This window comes from Artemia franciscana, chromosome 20, assembly GCF_032884065.1.
Source record: "Artemia franciscana chromosome 20, ASM3288406v1, whole genome shotgun sequence".
Taxonomy (NCBI): domain Eukaryota; kingdom Metazoa; phylum Arthropoda; class Branchiopoda; order Anostraca; family Artemiidae; genus Artemia; species Artemia franciscana.
The window spans coordinates 5,224,497-5,245,080 of record NC_088882.1 but is presented as its reverse complement, the minus strand read 5'-3'; the positions used below and the strand labels follow the sequence as shown (position 1 = coordinate 5,245,080).

Sequence of the window (20,584 nt, the reverse complement as noted above, 5' to 3'; positions counted from 1 at the left end):
GTTATGGGAGAAATGCAAATCGCAAATGGCAGAGGATATACTCCACTGAATACGACTAGAGAGGTCAGATATGACCTTGAACCTTACAACAGAAATTTTTAACTGCACTTTAGTTATGATTGAAGATTTGTGCTTATTTATTGCAAAATAAACTTCAATAAGCATTTGGGAATGCCTTCACTTAATCGTACTGCTTCTATTTCTACATGTGTAGAATGGGATCGTGAACAAAGTTACAACACAATTGATCTATTGTCGTATGTACAAACAAATATTTCTAAGTTAGCGTCTGAACAAAAAGGCATTTATGATCAGATAATGCATTGTGTCGATAACCAAGTTGGAGACATCTTCTTGGATGCACCAGGAGGTACTGGTAAAAAGTTTCTAATTAGATTGCTTCTGGCATCAATTCAATCCAAAAATGACAGAGTTGGCCATTGCGTTGTCCGGAATAGCTGCAACGTTGCTGCCTGGTGGCAGCAATGCTTTGGAATTGCCTCTGAGTATGCAATCTACAGAAACTCCCATGTGCAACATTACCAAATCAACTGGGATAGGTAAAGTATTGCAGCAATGCAAACTTATTGTTTGGGACAAGTGCACAATGGCGCACAAAAATCGCTCAAGGCTCTCGAGCGATCATTGCAAGATTTGCGAGGAAATTCTAAACCCTTTGGCAGCACATTAATATTGCTTGCCGGAGATTTCAGGCAAAACATTACCTAATATTCCTAGATCGACACCAGCGGATGAAATAAATGCTTGCCTGAAAAATTCATATTTATGGGCACACGTAAATACATTAAAATTAATTTTAAATATGCGTGTCCGATTGCAAAACAATCACTCTGGTGAAACATTTTCAGATCAGTTGCTGACAATTGGAAATGGAATATTCCCAGTTGACTCAATTTCAGGACGTATACAACTGCCTCCTGCATTCTGTAATTTAGTGACGTCAAAAAATGATTTGGTTGTAAAGGTATTTCCGAATATTCTAACCAATTATAAAAATCATAAATTGCTAAGTGAACGAGCGATTCTGGCAGCCAAGAACAAAGACGTCCGCGAAATCAACAATATTATTCTGACCAAGATTCGAGACCAGGCAGTCATTTACAAGTCAGTCGACACAGTTCTGGAATCAAATGAAGCGGTCAACTATCCATCAGAATTTTTAAATTCCCTGTATCTCCCAGGGTTTCCACCACACGTGCTACAACTAAAAATAGGCGTAAGAACTGTTGCTGTTGCCAAATATTAATCCACCAAAGCTTTGCAATGGCATGCGACTTGCCGTAAAAAAAAAAAAAAAAAAAAAAAAATGGGAAACGGAATAGAGGCAACAATTTTGACAGGGCCTTCCGAGGGTGAGGCTGTTGTTATTCCTCGCATTCCCATGATTCCAACGGCCTTTTCAGTTTAAAAGATTAGCAATTCCCAATTCGATTAGCAACTAAAAAAAGAAAAAACTGAAAATAATAAAAAAATAAAAGAGGAAAAAAGAGAGAAAAAAACACAGCTCAATGGCAATCATTTAAAAAAACTAAAAAAACATGTTAATACAGATTGTATTATTGAATACTTGATTAATATAGAGTGGTAGAGAAAATGGAAAAGAACTATCTATATTCACAGGTGGGACACAGGGACACAACTACAATGGCACGTAGCTAATACGGCACGTAACGACTTACGCGAGTGGGGGAGCTTGGGGGGGGGGGCGGAGCTCCCCCTCCAACTAGGTGTTGGCGTGGCGCGAAGCGCCACACCAAGAGCTAGTACGTAATAAAAACATGAGAATACAGAAGTTTGTTCCGTAAGCTAATTTATAAGTTACGTATATCTTTTACTAATAAAAACATTAGTAAAAATTAAAAGTTCTAGTTGCCTTTCTAAGTAACCAAAAATCGGAGGGCAACTAGGCCTCCTCCCCCGCTTCTTTTTTCTCAAAATCGTTCGATCAAAGCTATGAGAAAGCCAGTTAGTAAAAAAAATAAATATGCAAATTTGGTTTTAATTATTCATCTGCAGAGAGCCAAAATCAAAACATGCATTGATTCAAAAACGTTCAGAAATTAAATTAAAAAAAAAAGTTTTTTTTAACGGAAAGTAAGGAGCGACATTAAAACTTAAAACAAACAGAAATTAATTCGTATGTGAAAGGGGCTACTTCCTCATTAATGCCCCGCTCTTTAAGCTAAAGTTTTTTACTGTTTTAAAAAGTAGAGTTAAGAAAAAGAGTTAAACTTTAGCGTAAAGAGCGGGGCGTTGATCAGGAAGAAGCCCCTTTCACATAAGAAGTAATTTCTGTTCGTTTTAAGTTTTAATGTCGCTCCTTACTTTCCGTTAAAAAACTTGTTTTTTTATTTATTTAATATTTAAGTAAAAACGGTGCTGTGTTCAAGTTCTCGATCTGGCAAGGACGCACCATTGTATGCTGCTTGTTGTGCATGTTGAAGGCCGCAGCTCCTGATCAAAAGTGAATATCATCTTAATGTAACGTTATTAAAGCACAATGGCTTCCATGACTGGCGAGAGAATTGTGATACATCCCAAAAAAAAAAAAAAAACTGTGAATGGGGATATCGATAGGGGATCTGAAATGATATACTGCCAGAAATGTATTCTATTTCTTATTTTCATACATCGAAACAGTAGCCAAGTCACTTTACGACATTAAATAAATCGATATATTTCCTCTTTTTAGACCATGATGAAGCAATTTGATAAGATTTCCTGCGAAAAAAAAATCAACGTGGTTTTTTTATGTCAACGGAAATTAAAAGCCTTAATACCCTTTCTAATTAGCGAAAGAGATCGTGGCGCAGCAAAGCCACTTTGTGCTACTAAGTGCCACTTTGTGCTACTAAGTTTCAAGCACGAACAAGACCACAATGCTGTCAAGCAGAAATTCTGAGATCGCCAATCAGTTTGGAATTATTGGCAAGATACGAGTTTTAGACCTTATCAGTAAGGTCTTATAGTTTTAGACCTTATAGTTTTAGACTTACGAGTTTTAGACCTTATCACAGCTAAGTGCTGAATTCTGAAATTGTGAACCACTAAACATATATGTTGGCCCGATTAAGGCTGAAAGGATATCGAGAAAGGCAAATGGTCTAGAAATATTAAAAACCAATGTAAATACCCTCTCAGCATTAGAGGTCATTCTGCCGAGTGGTGCCACAGTCATCACTAAGTATACATACAGTCAAAACAAAATGAATGGCTGAGTGTATGTTACTGACGTTTTTATGGTACTTTATTATTAAAAACCACCAAATAGGGGAGGGGATAGCCAGCGGATATTTCTATCGGATATGGGTTGCCTAAAACCTCAAAACCTACGGGTCAAGTATTTTAATTTTTGTGAGCGGTCCTTCTTACCAGTATGGAGATGGGATTTCACTTTTAGCTACCTTTTATTTGGAACTAGCTGGGACCAGGCGGCTTTGCCGCCTGTCTCCATCTAGTGGCACGCGGCAGGCTTCTATATATGGATTCTCATATGTATATACAACGGATATGTGCTAATTTTTAACTGCGTAAAACTTGTGGATATACAACATTCTTCGCTGTTCCATTGTCTGTGCATATAAATAGATTGTCCGGTTTACCGACTCTTGAGCATGCAACATATAATTTTCCGTGGGAAAAACAATCCATATTAAGATCTATATCGCATTTTTTCTTATGATTGCCCTTGAGCTTTGTTGATGGTGATTGCAAATGGTAATCAAAATGGGAATTGCAATCTTTTCAATTGAAAAGGCAGATCCGTTGGAATTATGAGAATGCGAGGAATAAGAACAGCCTCACCCTTGGAAGGCTCTGTCAAAATTGTTGCCTCTATCGCGTTTTCTCTGGTGTTTCCTCCTGGTGTGCCCTTTTTGGTGCTATTGAAGGATTAGTGGTACTTTCTGTTTGAGCCGACCAAAATCTGAAAGCTAAGTTACATAATTCAAGCAACCAGATTTCAAGGGAGTAATAAACAAGACAATTTGTACCTCAAAGATTTTCAAAGCCTTTGCCAATGCTCCCACTTCTTCCTTAAGAGAGAACACAATGTATGCTGTCTTTTCACTTCTGTCTTCTAGGATATAAACTCCATCTGAAGAGATCTAGAAAATACAAAATAGCACCAAACCTTGTCTGTAAAAAAGAAAGAAAAAACAAAAGATGGAAACCCGCCAAAATAAAGGTAGTGAGGCTTTATACATTAAAGAAAAAGCATTTTGGTAAAAATCCTGTCAATTCATTTTGACTGAGAAGAGTTCAAGATGTTTTGGATAGGGGGAAGCTCTGCCTAAAGTCTATATTTTTCCATTGCATAAGTAAAATTAAGTAACCGAAATAAACAAGTTTGCATTTTCTATAACTTAGTGGGGGGGGGCTGAGGTGGTTCATGTCTAATGCCACCAATAGGTACAACCATCATTTTACCTGCAAGTCAAAGATGAATATTCACAATCCAAAACAGTCATAGAATTATTTAAGATTTAAGATTATTAAGATTTGCAAAATTTAAGATTTATAAAAAAAAGATTTATAAACTTATTTAAGATTTGCAAAACTCTGACCTGAAATTAGCCTAAAAATAGGCTAAAAATAGGCTATAATACTAGATATTTATTTATTCTCATGTGCTTTGTCTGGGCTAATTGTTTTAGCGAAGAATTTTAGTAGCCTGAGCTTCAGCAGCTTGAGCTGAAATTTTTGCAGCTTGTAACTTCGCTTATTTTAGCTGTTTTTGGTCTCAGCATCCATTAAAATCTTGCTATATAGGCTACGCCTGTTGTTATTGATTTGACAGATTTACTCCTTTACCCTGAAATCTGTTTCCCCACACTTGCCTGTTTTAGAGGTTTAAATAATCTTCTAAAATGCTAGTCTATAGACAGACTAATTCATATTACTCAATTATATTTTAATTTAAAGTTTTTACCTGTTCTGCTTGATCGAAAGCAGATTTTATTTTCCCATTAAGATTGATAAAATCGTATGTCACTACCATGTTAACTTCTCTAACAAAAGTTCTGATGAAACTAAAGTAGGCTTTTACATAATTTCGAACAAGTATCAAAAGGAGCAACCCATTACCGATGCCAAAAATAAAGTTCGAATTTTTTTGTTGAACAACCTGTTTCAATGTTTCTTTGGGCACTTGAGGGCAATGATTAAATTCTCATCAGCATTTTAATTACTTCTCATTTTCAAACCCACTTTGGGCGTAAATACGACAACAAATGTTCGTCCTTGAGCATTAAAGCTCCTGCGACACAACTTCATCTTCAAAATTGATTTTAAAAAACATTTCCACAAAAGGAGTTTAAAAAAAGAAAGGTAAAGGATCCATGCGCAAATTTTAAACAAATGTTCGTCCTTGAGCATTAAAGCTCCTGCGACACAACTTTATCTTCAAAATTGATTTTAAAAAACATTTCCACAAAAGGAGTTTAAAAAAAGAAAGGTAAAGGATCCATGCACAAATTTTAGAGGAGCAGATATGAAGTCAAATAATTTATACTTTAAACTTGAACAAAAATTGCTGTAGATGAATAAATTAAACTAAAACGACCAGAAATTGAAACGAATAATCGTTTCAAACACTAAATATGTTAGAATTTTATTGTTTCAAACATAGAAATTTATTCATCTAAAAATAAATAAATGTATCCCAAAAAGAATAGAAATCAAATTAAATAATCATGTCAAACCAAACCCTCTAAATACCAGAGTGTGATTTGTGCTCTAATGAAACCATCTATATTTTTTTTCGAAAACGGCTCCATATTTTTTCGGGAAAATTGGCGTCCTGGGATATTCTGGCCTAAAAAAACGATCTAGATAGGTAAGAACTTTAAAAATATTTGCATATATGTTGAAAGGATTACAACAATTCGGAAACCTTAAAAAAGAAAACCAAAAGTTTCAAGCTCAGTAGAAATCGTTGTTAGAAATCGGACTTGCTGTAATAAGCAAAAATCTTTGAATAGACTTCAGTACGAAAAGACATTAAATTGCGTAAAGAGCAAAAAACTGGTAATTGTAAAAATATTTGTATACATTTTAACAAGAGATTGCAGCAATTTAAAGCATTGAAAAAGAAAACCAAAAGTTGGAGGCTTATTAGAAACCATTGTTGGAAAAACTTCATTACCGAATTTATTTTCTTATAAGTATAAGTAACGTCTTTAAAAACATGAAAAAATTCGAAATTTTTTTAAGTTCCGTTCAGAATCGCTAAAGTTATTATGTAAACTGCAAAGGTATTTACGGTGCCTGAGCAATATTTTTAAAGTATTAATCCAAACTAGAAAAAAAACCTGAAAATTTAAAATCTAGTTTTTTGTTTGTTTGATAAAATCAACTCTCAACGTGATTAAGCTTACAAGTTTGAACGCAATCAGTTATAAAATGTCAGTAGGAAGGCCTAGAAAAAGAAAATTTGCAATTATTACAATGATGATTCTCTATTTTGACAAGGGATTACAACACTTCAAAAACCTTAAAAAAGAAAACCAAAAGTTTCAAGCTTAGTATATATCGTTGGTAGAAATTGGATTAGAATCAAATATCTTGAAAAGTCCAGTGTGAAAAGACATTAAATTGAAAAGACACTATATATGGAGTCTCATTGTCGCTTGTCTTCTAACTGCAGACAATTTGAGATAACTTGCTGTCTTTTCATATTGCTGCCTTTTCAAAGATATTTGATTACTAAGCCAAGTCCAATTTCTAACAACGATACCTACTAGGCTTCAAACTTTTAGTTTTCTTTAGTAAGGTTTTTGAATTTTTCTTGGTGCACTTTCAATGGAAAAAGACTTTAATTTCTGATTGTTCTTAAATCATACCGGTTATTCCCTTCTTAGTGGAAAAGTTTCCCAGCAAAAAGGCAGCAAAAGGGTGTTTTCCAAGAAACGTTTTTAGAGGGGGGATGGTAAAAAAGACATCTTAAAGAACGCATCAATAATGTGAAATTGATGTCTACTCCCTTACGATATCCGGGAATATTTCTGGCCTACGCTGTTATTACGAAAGTAAAGAATTACACTAAACCCCAAAATGAGCAGAATTTATTCCATAGAGGAGGAAGGCTGTCCCTTCCTCATTTACACCTCTAACTGAAGGTGGCAGATGCTTCGGTTGTGCTTATTAGATCAGAAATTGAGAGTTCTAGTCCTTTGTATGAGGGTGGAATTTACCAAAGAGATCCATGGAGGGCTATTTCTTGGGGGTATTTCCCGCGGGGGTGGGTGGGGGGTTGGGTGGTATTTTTTGCGGCGGGGGGGGGGTTGGTATTTTCCAGGGGTTAATGCCGGCCAGAAAACAGCAAGGAAAGATACAAAAAAGAACGCTAATTTTTTATATAAAATATGCACATCGAACGAGGCATGTTCAATGCTGATAAAAACCAGAAACTAACAGAAACGTCTAACAATAAGAAAAAAGGGATTAAGACTAATCAAATGAAGAAGAGAAGGCTAAATTCAGAATTGTTCTTCATTATAACTAAAAGTAATTAAAATCTAACCTATATTAGGCTTGACTCTTGTTACCCGGATTTGGTTGGGATAGCTTAAATACATGGGTATTTAAATACATGGGTATTAAATACATGGGTTTTCTTGTGCGGGAGGGGGGGAGTTCAATTTTATTTGGTTTAAACAAAATGTTTTTTCTAGTTTTCTTATCTCTTCTTGCATTATTCCTAATTTTCATTCTTCTGGTTCTGTTTTGCTTTTATTTTTATTCTTTTGTTGCGTTAATATAAATAAATAAATAAATCTTTAAAAGAGTACAGCTTAAACCGAATATACACATCAAGCTTAAAACGAACACAAATATTTTACTACTAGCTGTTGGGGTGGCGCTTCGCGTCACCCCAACACCTAGTTGGTGGGGGCGCTTCGCGCCCCCCCCCAAGCCCCCCCGCGCGCGTAAGTCGTTACGCGCCATAATAGTTACGCGCCATAATAGTTACGCGCCATTGTAGTTGTGTCCCTATGTCCCACCTGTGAATATAGATATATATATATATATATATATATATATATATATATATATATATATATATATATATATATATATATATATATATATATATATATATATATATATATATATATATATATATATATATATATATATGGTTTTAACTACGTAAAACTTGCGAATATACAACATTCTTTGCTGTCCCATTGTCTTTGCATATAAATAGATTGTCAGGTTTACCGACTCTTGAACATGCAACATATAATGGTCCATGGGAAAACAATCTGTATTCAGATCTATACCTCATGATTCTAATGATTGCCCTTGAGCTTTGTTGATGGTGATTGCTAATCGACCATTCCCTGTCCCGGTTTCCCGGTCGTCATTTATATCCCCCTGTTTCCCCCGGTGTCCCCGTTGTAGTTGTGTCCCTGTGTCCCGGTCGTCATTTATATTCCCTGTGTCCCGGTCGTCATTTGTATCCCGGTGTCCCGGTCTGTATATACATTCGTTTTTTAGTTTTGTTTTTCTCCTTTATTTTTTTCCTTTTTTTTTCTTTTTTAGTTTATTTAGATTTTTAGATTTTTTAGTTTTTTTATTAGTTTTTAGTTTTTTTTTCTTTTTAGTTTTTTTGTAGTTTTTACCTTCTTTTTAGTTTTGTTAGTTTTTTTTTTTACTTATGTCCTGGTCGTCATTTATACTCCCTGTGTCCCGGTGCTTTGTTGATTGCTAATCGAACATTCCTTTTGTCCTGGTCGCTTTCTCTTTGAGTGTCGTCATTTATTTTTTTCTTTTTTAGTTCTTTTAGTTTTTACCTTTTTTAGTTTTTTTTTTAGTTTTTTAGATGAAAATTTTTATTGGTTTTTACCTTTATTTTAGCTTATTTTTCAGTTTTTTCCTTTTTTTTTAGTTTTTTTTTATTTTTTATTTTTTTTAGTTTTTTACCTTTTTTAGTTTTTTTTAGTTTTTTTAGTTTTTTAGCTTTTTTACTTTTTTTTATTAGTTTTTAGTTTTTTTTTGTAGTTTTTGCCTTTTTTTAGTTTTTTCAGTTTTTTTTTAGTTTTTTATTGGTTTTTACCTTTATTTTAGCTTATTTTTCAGTTTTTTCCTTTTTTTTAGCTTTTTTTTAGTTTTTAGTTTTTTTAGTTTTTTACCTTTTTTTAGTTTTTTTAGTTTTTTTAGTTTTTTAGCTTTTTTATTTTTTTAATTAGTTTTTAGTTTTTTTTGTAGTTTTTGCCTTTTTTTACTTTTTTTAGTTTTTTTAGTTTTTTAGCTTTTTCATTAGTTTTTAGTTTTTTTTTTGTAGTTTTTGCCTTTTTTTAGTTTTTTTAGTTTTTTAGCTTTTTTATTTTTTTTATTAGTTTTTAGCTTTTTTTGTAGTTTTTGCCTTTTTTAGTTTTTTCAGTTTTGACGTCACCTGATCCAGTTTTTTCAGGTGACGTCACCTGATCCAGTTTTTTCAGGTGACGTCACCTGATCCATCCACAGATCCACACACAGACAACTTATTTTTATATATATAGATTATAGCATAAATGAAACCCAAAACGAACAGAAACTAAATAAACAATCATAGCAAACAAACATACAACATGTAGGCCTACTAATATAAATGAATAAATAAACCTTAAAATGAATAAAGCTTTAATTAAATATGGAAATTAAGATTGAAACGAACAAAACTCAATTCAAAGAACAGTATGGGTACAGCCTCCTTCCCTAGCTGTAAAAGTCTAAAACCTACTGCGTCACTGACGCTTTACTGAAAATGGTGCTTTATTACAAACATTTTCTTACATATTGAAATATTAAATAATAAAAATAAATAATATTATAATATAAAACATAATAATTAATAATTATAAATAAAATTATAATTAATTATAAAATATAATTTTAATTAATTATATTAAATATTAAGTAAATAAAATAAAATAATTAAATTTTTATTAATTTATTAATTTTAATTTATTAATTTTAAAATATTTATTAATTATTATAATATTCAATAAAATTATAATTAAAATTATAATTATAAATAAATAAAAAATAATAAATAATAATATTAAAATAATAATATAAAAATAAATAAATAAAATAATAAATAATATTACAAAATTGAAAACAAAAAATGAAACTATAATAAGACAATTATAACAATCAAATTTTGAACTGATTGGCTTTTCAGCAGTTGACATCATTATATACCTGATATTTAGTTTAACCTTATTTCTTCCCAAGACCGTTCACGACAGATTTAGTTTCACTGCAAACAAGAATTTAGCTACTGCCTCCTTTCCAAAGTTTAAAAATCTAAAGCCTACTGCGTCATTGGCGCTTCACTGAAAGCAATATATTATTCCAAATAGTCTCTTTCCCAGTTATTACAGCATTAAAATGGAAATACATTACACTATTCAAATATCACTTATTCAATTTCTTTTTATAAGATAATTCTACTTTTTCAATTTTATTTATTCAATTAGAATCAAACCTTTGGCCTCCTTATCAAACAGTTCGTGATAACGAACTGTAGTAAGGCGAGACCCGGCTCAATAGTAATTGAAACTCTAAAAACGGAATTTTGATACCAATATCAAAATCAAAAGGATTGAATTTTTATGCTGATTTTAAATATATAAGTTTCATTAATTTCAGTGTTACCCATCAAAAGTAACAAGCCTGAGAAAAATTTGCCTTATTTTAGAAAATAGGGGGAAACACATACTAGAAGTCATAGGATCTTACGAAAATCACACCATCAGCTTCAGCGTATCAGAAAACCGTACTGTTGAAGTTTCAGGCTCCTATCTACAATTAAATAAAAAAAAACAAGTTTTTTTTAAATGAAAGTAAGGAGCAACATTAAAACTTAAAACCAACAGAAATTACTCCGTATATGAAAGGAGCTTTTCCCCCTCAACGCCCGCTCTTTACGCTAAAGTTTGACTCTTTCTCTTAACTCTATTTTTAAAACAGTAAGAAACTTTATCGTAAAGAGCGGGGCGTTGAGGAGGAAAAGCCCCTTTCATATACGGATTAATTTCTGTTCGTTTTAAGTTTTAATGTTGCTCCTTACTTTCATTTAAAAACTTGTTTTTTTTTACTTAATTTCTGGGCGTTTTTGAATTAATGCATGTTTTGATCTCGGCTCTCCGCACATAAATAATTAAAACGAAATTTGCATATTCATTAATTGCAAATAATCGGATGATTTTGGGAAAAAAGGAGCGAGGGAGGAGGCCTAGTTGCTCTCCAAGTTTTTGATTACTTTAAAAAGCAACTAGAACTTTTAATTTTTTACAAACGTTTTCATTGGTAAAAAATATACGTAACTTACGAATTAACTTACGTAACGACCTTCTATTTTCGTATGTTTTTATTGCGTGTATGAGGCGGTTCAACCCTCGTCGATACCTCGCTCTTTACACTAAAGCTTAGATTTTGTCCCAATTCCTTAAGAATGACCTCTGAATCACAAAGGCTGTAGAATAAATAGTTGAAACTACTAAAAATACGTTAGCGTAAAGAGTGAGGGATAACGAGGGGGTAAACCCCTCATATGCGTAATAATTTTTATTCGTTTTAAGTTTTAATGCTGCTCCTTACTTTCATTAGAAAAAACTCTTCATATTTATTTTTCCATTACTTTTTCAAATTATACTAGAAAATCCTGCGCCCCCTTCATTGAAATTATCTTCCCCCATGTGAAGCTTCTCCATGGAAATATCCTCCCACGTAACCCCCCCTCAAGTCTCCCCCTAAACCAAAAAAATCCTCCTGAAAACGCCTGTACACTTCCCAGTAACCATTACTATATGTACACAGGTCAAAGTTTGTAACTTGTAGCCCCTCCCACTGGGACTTTGGGGGAGTAAGTCGTCCCTAAAGACACAATTATTATGTTTTCGACTATGGTGAATAAAATGGCTATCTCAGAAATTTGATCCAGTGACTTTTGGGAAAAATGAGCGTGGGAGGGGGCCTAGGTGCCCTCCAATTTTTGGTCACTTAAAAAAGGCACTAGAACTTTTAATTTCCGTTAGAATGAGCCCTTTCGCGACATTCTAGGACCACTCAGTCGATACGATCACCCCTGGGGAAAAAAGCAACAAAAAAACAAACAAATAAACACGCATCCGTGATTTGTCTTCTGGCAAAAAATGCGAAACTCCACATTTTTGTAGATAGGAGCTTAAAACTTCTACAATAAGGTTGTCTGATACGCTGAACCTAATGGTGTAATTTTCGTTAAGATTGTATGACTTTTAGGGATGTTTCCCCCTATTTGTTAAAATGAGGCACATTTTCTCAGGCTCGTAACTTTTTATGTGTATAACTGATCTTGATGAAACTTATATATTTAAAATCAGCATTAAAATACGATTCTTTTGATGTAACTGTTGGTATCAAAATTCCATTTTTAGAGTTTCGGTTACTTTTGAGCCGGGTCGCTCCTTACTACAGTTCGTTACCACGAACTGTTTGAAAATGAGGAATTTTGCATTTTTTGCCAGAAGACAGATCACGGATGCGTGTTTATTTGTTTTTTTTTGCTTTTCACTGTTTTTTTTGCACTGCTTTTCAAACAGTTAGTGGTTACGAACTGTAGTAAGGAGCGAACCGGCTCAATAGTAAACGAAACTCTAAAAAATAGAATTTTGATACTAAGAGATACATAAAAAATCGGATTTTTATGTTGATTTTAAATATATATGTTTCATCAAATTTAGTCTAACTCATCAAAAGCCACGAGCCTGAGAAACTTGCCTTACTTTGGAAAATAGGGGGAAACACCCCCTAATGGTAATAGAATCTTAACGAAAATCATAACATCGCAATCAACGTATCAAAGAACCCCATTGTAGAAGTTTCAAGCTCTTATCTACAAAAATGCGGAACTTCGTATTTTTTGCCAGAAGACCGATCGGATGCGTGTTTATTTATTTTTGTTTTTCCAATGGTCATCGTATCGACCAAGTGGTCCTAGAATGTTAGATTAGAATATTAGATTTACATTTACCCGACTGGTAAAAAAGCAACAAAAGTGCATTTAGACAAATGTTTGATTCGCTTTGTAATTGGCTCTAAATTTTTTAGAATGTAAATTGGAGGACACCTAGGCCCACTCCCACGCCCATTTTTTCCCAAATTCAACAGATCAAAATTTTGAGATTGCCACTTTGTTCAGCATGGTCGAAAAACTTAATAACTATGTCTTTGGGGATGACTTACTCCCCCAGAGTCCTCGGGGGAGGGGCTGCAAGTTACAAACTTTGACCAGTGTTTACATACAGTAATGGTTATTAGGAAGTGTAAAGACGTTTTAAGGGATTTTTTTTGGCTGGGGGGGGGTTAAGGGGCCTACGTAAGAGGATATTTTCTTGAAAGCATTTGTCATGGGGGAAGGAAAATCCAATGAAGGGGGCGCAGGATTTTCTAGCATTATTATAAAAAAACAATGAAAAAATAAATATAAAAAAGCTTCTTCAACTGAAAGAAGGAGCAGCATTAGAACTTAAAACAAAGAGAGATTTATACGCATATGAGGGGTTCATCTCCTAAATACCTCGCTCTTTATACTAAAGCATTTTTAGTAATTTCAACTATTTATTCTACGGCCTTTGGGATTCAGAAATCATTCTTAAGGAATTGGGACAAAATTTAAGCTTTAGTGTAAGAGCGAGGTATTAACGAGGGGACACACCCCCTCATATTATACATAATAAAAATATACGAATATAGAAGTTCGTTACGTAAGTTAGTTCTTAAGTTACGTGTATTTTGTGCTAATGAAAACGTTCGTTAAAAATTAAAAGTTCTAGTTGCCTTTTTAAGTAACCGACAAATTGGAGGGCAACTAGGCCTTCTCCCCCAACCCTTTTGTCTCAAAATCGTCTGATCAAAACTAAGAGAAAGCCATTCAGCCAAAAAAAAGAATTAATATACAAATTTCATTTTAATTATTTATGTGCAGAGAGCCAAAATCAAACATGCATTAATTCAAAAACGTTCAGAAATTAAATTAAAAAACTAGTTTTTTTTTAATGAAAGTAAGGACTTTAGCGTAAAGAGTGGGGCGTTGAGAAGGGAACAGCCCCTTTCATACACGGAGTAATTTCTGTTCGTTTTAAGTTTTGATGTCGCTCCTTACTTTCAGTTTAAAAAAAACTAGTTTTGGAACTAAAAATGGAAAAACTAAAATGGAATAGTTGTGGGCATCATGCCATGGCTAATTGTAGAAAAATCCAAGATAGATAGTCCAATTGAGTGAGAAGCAAACCTGGCATTGATTCCCCCTTATTAGGATTGTATAAAAAGGATCCTACAATGTCGCGAGAGGGCTGTTTCTAACAGAAATGAAAAATGCTAGTGACCATTTTAAGTTACCAAAAAATTAGAGGGCATTTAGGCTCCCCCATGCTCATTTTTTTCCCAAAGTCACCAGATCAAAATTTTGAGATATCTATTTTGTTCAGCATAGTCGAAAACCTAATAACTATGTCATTGGGAGCGACTTAACAATTTGCTACAGAATTTTGGGTGCATGGAAAGTGGGATTATTATTCGCATGAAATAAAAAATCGCGTAATTCCATGTCATCTTCTGTACTAAAGCGTTTTAAAGCTGATCTGTGTTGAAAAAAAAAAGAAAATCAAATGGCGTTTAGCATAATTTCGTCCAATATCCCGTCTTTCGATTTGCGTCGCTACTTGGACGAATAAAACCTAATTCCGATAGGGGCTTATTGTGTGAAAACAGGTAGATCAGAGACATAACATTTTCGACACCCCTTCGCCAGCACTATATTTAAAGTCTCTCTGTCCCTTGCCTATGTGATTCTATAGTACTAGAAAAGTTAAACTCTTCCCCCTCTGCATTGTTCCCAAGGCATTGCAAATGCAGTATGTAGATAACCAGGATGCATATACTGTCTTCTAATTTACTTCTTCCCTGTTCCCCAACGCAGGGTCAAACGTCCACTTTCCCCCACCCCTCGGCAAAGCTCTCAGAGAGTTTCACCTTGATATACCACACCATTGCCTAAATGTTACCGATAGACCGTTTTTATAAACCGGTAAGACATGATGTCTTTTGATTTACCTTGCTACTTCACTTTGAAAAGAGCCATAAATCCTTGAATGGGATAGAAAGAAGTCATACTAAACCGTTCATAATCATACGCACTAAAGGATGTAGAATTTTTTGTGGGAGGGAGTAGAGAATGATGCTCTGAACAGCATGGACCTGAGGATCAGTGTGTATTGCTTTGCCGGCCTCTGGTGGCCTGGCGCTGCAATAGACAGTTGATTGTGATAATAATACCCAACGTATTGTCGAGCTTGACATGTACCGAACACAAAACTAGGGTATTTTGCGGGTCTGAACGCATGCATTTACTTATCCCTCCTCTATCTTATTGAAAACTTTTGTTTTATAGTTCTCAGGGAACATAATTTCCTAGTGATCAAATTCAAACACAGTAGCACAAAAATTCATTATAAAAAGACAAGCCCTCCCTTCGACCCTGACATAAATAGCTTACATTAATATTCCATACTACAACCTTTTAATTTAGAATATTCTAAATATTATCAGGAAACAGTCATAAGAAAGCAAATATTTTAGTGCAAATCATAATCACATTCCGCTAATGATTATAGACTGCTGTGAATTTGTAGGCATAAGAAACTAGTTAAACTAATACAGTACTCGGTCATAAACTGACACTAACATTGTACTAATATGATCAATAACGTATCAATGATTTTTTTTTCGAGGGGACCTCCAGGATGAAAATTGAGAGATATATACCATGAACAGTTGAATATAAAAGTTGAAAGTGTAAAATTTGTCAATGTAGAAAATAGTTTTTTGGAAAATGGCCTGTGAAGTAGCTAACGGTGTTTTAGGGAGGAAGTTATAATCACAGTTACAGGAAAATTAGTGAAAACGTATTAAGCTTGGTAGAACAGAGGAGGGATTTGTGCAAGAAGCATTTGAATGATAGATCATATTTGAATAAGCAGAATGTAAAGAAAGTAAAGAGGGGGTTAAACTATGAATTAAAGAAGTGAGAAGTAGATGCCATGGATAAAACTGCCGAAGATCTGAGGATGCAGCCAGGCCACATAACAGTAAAATATTGTAAGGCCCAATTAAATATAGGAACAGGGACTCGATTAGTGATAAAGAAAGAGTTAAAGAGAGACATGCAAAAAATTTTGAGAATGTGTTAAATCGTGACAAAGTTACACGAAATGTTGTAGATTACAATGAAAAACGCTGTGAAGATTAAGGTGAAGTAAGATTATTTTATTTTCCGTAGGAAAAATACTGAAACAGTAGCCTATTAAAGGGATTAAAAAAGAAAAAGACCTCGTGCTGATAGTGTGGTAAATGAGTTTTTGAAATATAGTGATTGTGAAGATAGAGATGAACAACTAAAGATTATGAATTTGATTTTTGAAAAAAGGAAAAGTACCTAGCTGTTTTAGGAAAACTTCAATTAAACCCCTTTATAAGAAAGTTGACAAGATTGAGTTTGGTAGATATAGAGACATTAGCTTGGTATCTCTAGGAAGCAAATCCCTTTTATGATATATGATGCTACTTTTTAGACTTAGAGACGTTGTAGATAAAGTTTTAAGACAAGAATGGTATGGTTTAGGTAGGCGAAAGGGTGCGTTGACAAGATTTTCATTATTAGAGTGCCTTATTAATAATTGAGAGTGCCTAAGTCGTCAGATCCCTTTAGTCCTTAGTTTAAAAAAAACAAGTTTTTTTAACTGAAGTAAGGAGCGACATTAAAACTTAAAACGAACAGAAATTACTCCGTCTATGAAAGGAGCTTTTCCTCCTCAACGCACCAATCTTTACGCTAAAATTTGACTCTTTCTCTTAACTCTAGTTTTTAGAACAGTAGAAAACTTTACCGTAAAGAGAGGGGCGTTTTTTGACAATATTTTGACAATAAAAAGAAGTGGATATTGTTCTTTTCAGCCCCGTTGCGACAGCACAATCCTAAAGTATCATTTTGACTGCCAAAGGAGGTTAGGATTTAAAATTTTCCCTCCTTGTTATAATGAAATGAATATTTTCGCCTCTCAGTTGGCTTTTGTGGTAATACGGACAGATTCCCTTGATTAACCTAAATTGAATTAAATTCTTTTTGGCGGTATGCGTCATTAGTAAAATCTAACGGAGACCGCACAAAGTAACTGAAACCTTGTTTCAAACTGGTTGGCAAAATGAAACAGTCTTAATGATTAAAAACTTATTGAAAACTCAAATATTAAAACTAATTACAAAACAAATAACTTTCGTTTTAACCAAAATCAGAACAAGCGGTCCCAAACACAAATCCACCACTACGTCAAGGGGGAGGGCGTGCCCACCCCTGGATCTGCCACTGAACCAAATTGGAATTGAAAACTCTCCTAGACTTCGGTTATGCTGATGGTTTGAGTGTCATATATTTTTGCAAATATTAGCAAATAAATGTATATTTAAAACCTAGAGGGTGACAGCTTCGTTGTTTTTCAATGATAATACCTAAAATGTCGTTTGACAATGAGAATAAAAAAACCCAGACATTTTCAAAATCTTGGTAGGGGGTGGAAACTGTCTTCGAGGAAGGAATACCTCCCTCCCTACCACCCTTATTGACGCTACCGGAATTTAATTGTGTATTTTAGTAAGATACATTCGTTGCATAACCTCCATTAAATATTTTTTCATTGTACTATCTTTTCATCCTACGAACATGTGAGCAGGAACACCTCATTAGACCACCTCATCCTATATAAGACTAGATAAGAGACTAAGGGGTAGGTGGCATTGGAGAATTATTTATAGAGATAACATGAAATATTTGAAATGTATATTATTAGAGCCAAATGTACACAGGTGGCCCTTTGGACTAAACCTGAAGGAAAACAAAGCCGGTATATATTAACACATACCCCCTCCATGTTTGCACTGGCGTACAAAAGTTAGGGATTGTTTTGTCTTGAAAAAAGCAAAACAAATTCCTTATTTAACTGATAAGGTTCGATGTGTTCAAAGTGTTTAAAACCCAGTCTAAAAACTCAAGGATTAATACTCCAGAGATTAATTTTCCTAGAAAACGCAGAGTAAAGAAAAAAAAATATTGGTGTATAGCCTACCAGTTTTTTTTGGCTGTATATATTAGTTTTGCTGTAAGCCATTCGTGGTTGTAAAAATATAATTCCAGGTCGCAATATATATCTTTATTAGCATGAAAATCTGCAACTGATTAAGGAAAACTCAGGTCTGTTATCTTTTCATACCATTAAAAAAGAAAAAGTCTAACTTGACCTAATTTTTCAAAAATAACTATTACAAATGAAGTAATTGGAATTTTAGGGGAAGCAGAAATGACAACCGTTTCTAGTGGAACACATTGGGCTTTCTATATTAATTATTTCAAAAAACAAAAATTTTTGTAATTGACACAAAAAATCACCTGAGCCTTAAAAGGATTGTCGGGTCGCTTCGGACTGTAATAGCTAACTTTTTTTTTAAATAGTTCAAAGACTACATCAGAAAAAAAAATGCTTTCTACCTTAGGGCATTCATGTGTTTCTTGACCATCCACAATATCAATTAATCTTCCTTTTGTCATGACGAGAAAATAGTTTTTGTGTCTAAAGCCAAACTAAGTTACAAAATGTTACTGGTTAACATCATAATATCCAATTCAGTTAAACCTTTACCTTAGGGGCTGTTTTGTCAAAATATATGCATACATTATAAAGGTATATTACCATGTTTATTCAGCATGGGATTTTCAATCGACCAGTAATCTAAATTACTTATCAAACTTACATATGCAGTACAGTTTATAATTCAAGGCCTGACAGTGAAGTATTATTTTCATTTTCTTAATTTAGCTAATTAGTTCTGTTAATTTTAAGGTTGCCTGCTAGTCACGTACACAAAAACGCGATATTTTTTTTTACCATTTTTTTCGACTGTTGTGCAAATATTTTTAATGTGAATGGAAAGGGGTAAAAGCCATATAATAGCCCAAAACACTCCTATTACTTTTAGGTTTTGGTAGCTACCTCACCTTAAAATCGATTAGCAACTTAATTTCTGCGCTGTTTAGACCATATCAAAATCTATATTCCTTTCCCCCACATCAGCACAATATTATCCCTAATGGTATATGTAAACAATTTGCCGAAAGTTTTTGGCTTGAAAAACCCAATTTTCCTGGATGGGTTACTCGTTCTATTCAAATTAACCCACTGTAGCACATTCAAAGCATCAAAATCCTTGCATTAATGCATAATTCAATGTATTCAAAGGCCCATTAGTGGGCCTTTTTTTCGTTAACTATCAAAAAACGTCGTTGCGTCATTTTTCAAAACGTCTTTGCGAAAACGTGCTTTTTCCTTTCATTAACCATCACAAGAAGTCGTTTTTTTCCTTGCTTTTAGTTTTCCGTTTTTTTTTTAGTTTTTTCTTAGTTTTTTTTCTTTTTTCTTTTTAGTTTTTTTAGTTTTTTTAGCTTTTATTTAGTTTTTTTCTTTTTTTTTCTTTTTTAGTTTTTTCTTTTTTTTAGTTTTTTTCTTTTTTACTTTTTTTCTTTTTTAGTTTTTATATTTTTTTTTAGTTTTTTTCTTTTTTCTTTCTTTTAGTTTTTTCTTTTTTTATTTTTATTTAATTTTTTTCTTTAGTTTTTGGAAAATTCGCTTCCTGGGACATTCTGGCCTAAAAAAAAACGATCTAGATAGGTCAGAATTTTGAGAAAATTAATTAAGGTAATTGATTTTGGAACAAAGATATTTATATGAGTGATGTCATTTTTATATACATCAGTATTGCAGTGATGTAGTCACACTTGTCACAAGTATGTGGAAAATTGAAGATTCATATGCATGGAAAAGTTTACACTAAATTGTTTAAAGAGCAAAAAACTAGTCATAGCAAAAAACATCTTATGTATTTTAAAAAGGGATTACAACAATTCAAAAACCTTAAAAAAAAATCAAAAGTTTGAAGCTTAGTAGAATTTGTTGTTAGAATAAAATCATGACAAAATTACTTTGCTTATAAGTATAAACATTGTCTTTTTAAGAATATAAAAAAAAGTTGAAAAAATTATTAAATTCAGTTCTGAATCGCTGAAGTTATTATGTAAACTGCCAAAATATGTACGGTGCCTGAGCAATAGGTTTAACGTTTTAATTCAAACTAGAAAAATACCTGAATAGTTTAAAATTAGTTTGCTTTTTTGTTTGATAAAATCAACTCGCTAGAGGATTAAGCTTACAGGTTTGTATGCAATTAGTTTATATAATGTCAATAGGAAGGTCCAAAAAACAAAAACTTACAATAATTATAAATGTCGACTCTCTATTTTGACAAGGGATTACAACAATTCAAAAACATTAAAAAAAGAAACCAAAATTTTCAAACTTAGTAAATATCATTGTTGGAAATCGGATTAGCTTCAATAATGATATAACTTTGAAAAGTCCAGTATGAAAAGAAATATCCATCAAGATAGGTTTTTGAGATCTGTCTGTCTGTCCGCCCCTCTGTGGAA

General features: G+C 33.2%; 1 protein-coding gene across 2 annotated transcripts in view; it reads right to left on the bottom strand.

The window, feature by feature from the left end:
* The window catches only part of LOC136040358 (protein henna-like), an 88,147-nt gene extending 69,412 nt beyond the window's left edge, over window positions 1–18,735 (bottom strand). Inside the window, exons 1-2 of one of the 2 annotated variants that reach the window (XM_065724608.1) lie at window positions 18,593–18,735; window positions 4,014–4,127 (exon numbers count right to left, since the gene is read on the bottom strand). In XM_065724608.1, the coding sequence (XP_065580680.1) occupies window positions 4,014–4,127; window positions 18,593–18,652 (174 nt within the window). In that variant the 5' untranslated portion in view covers window positions 18,653–18,735. Of the gene's footprint in view, window positions 1–4,013; window positions 4,128–4,951; window positions 5,110–18,592 lie in introns of those variants that run through there. The other variant, XM_065724607.1, reaches the window with a different exon arrangement.
* Between the last annotated feature and the right edge of the window lie 1,849 nt (window positions 18,736–20,584).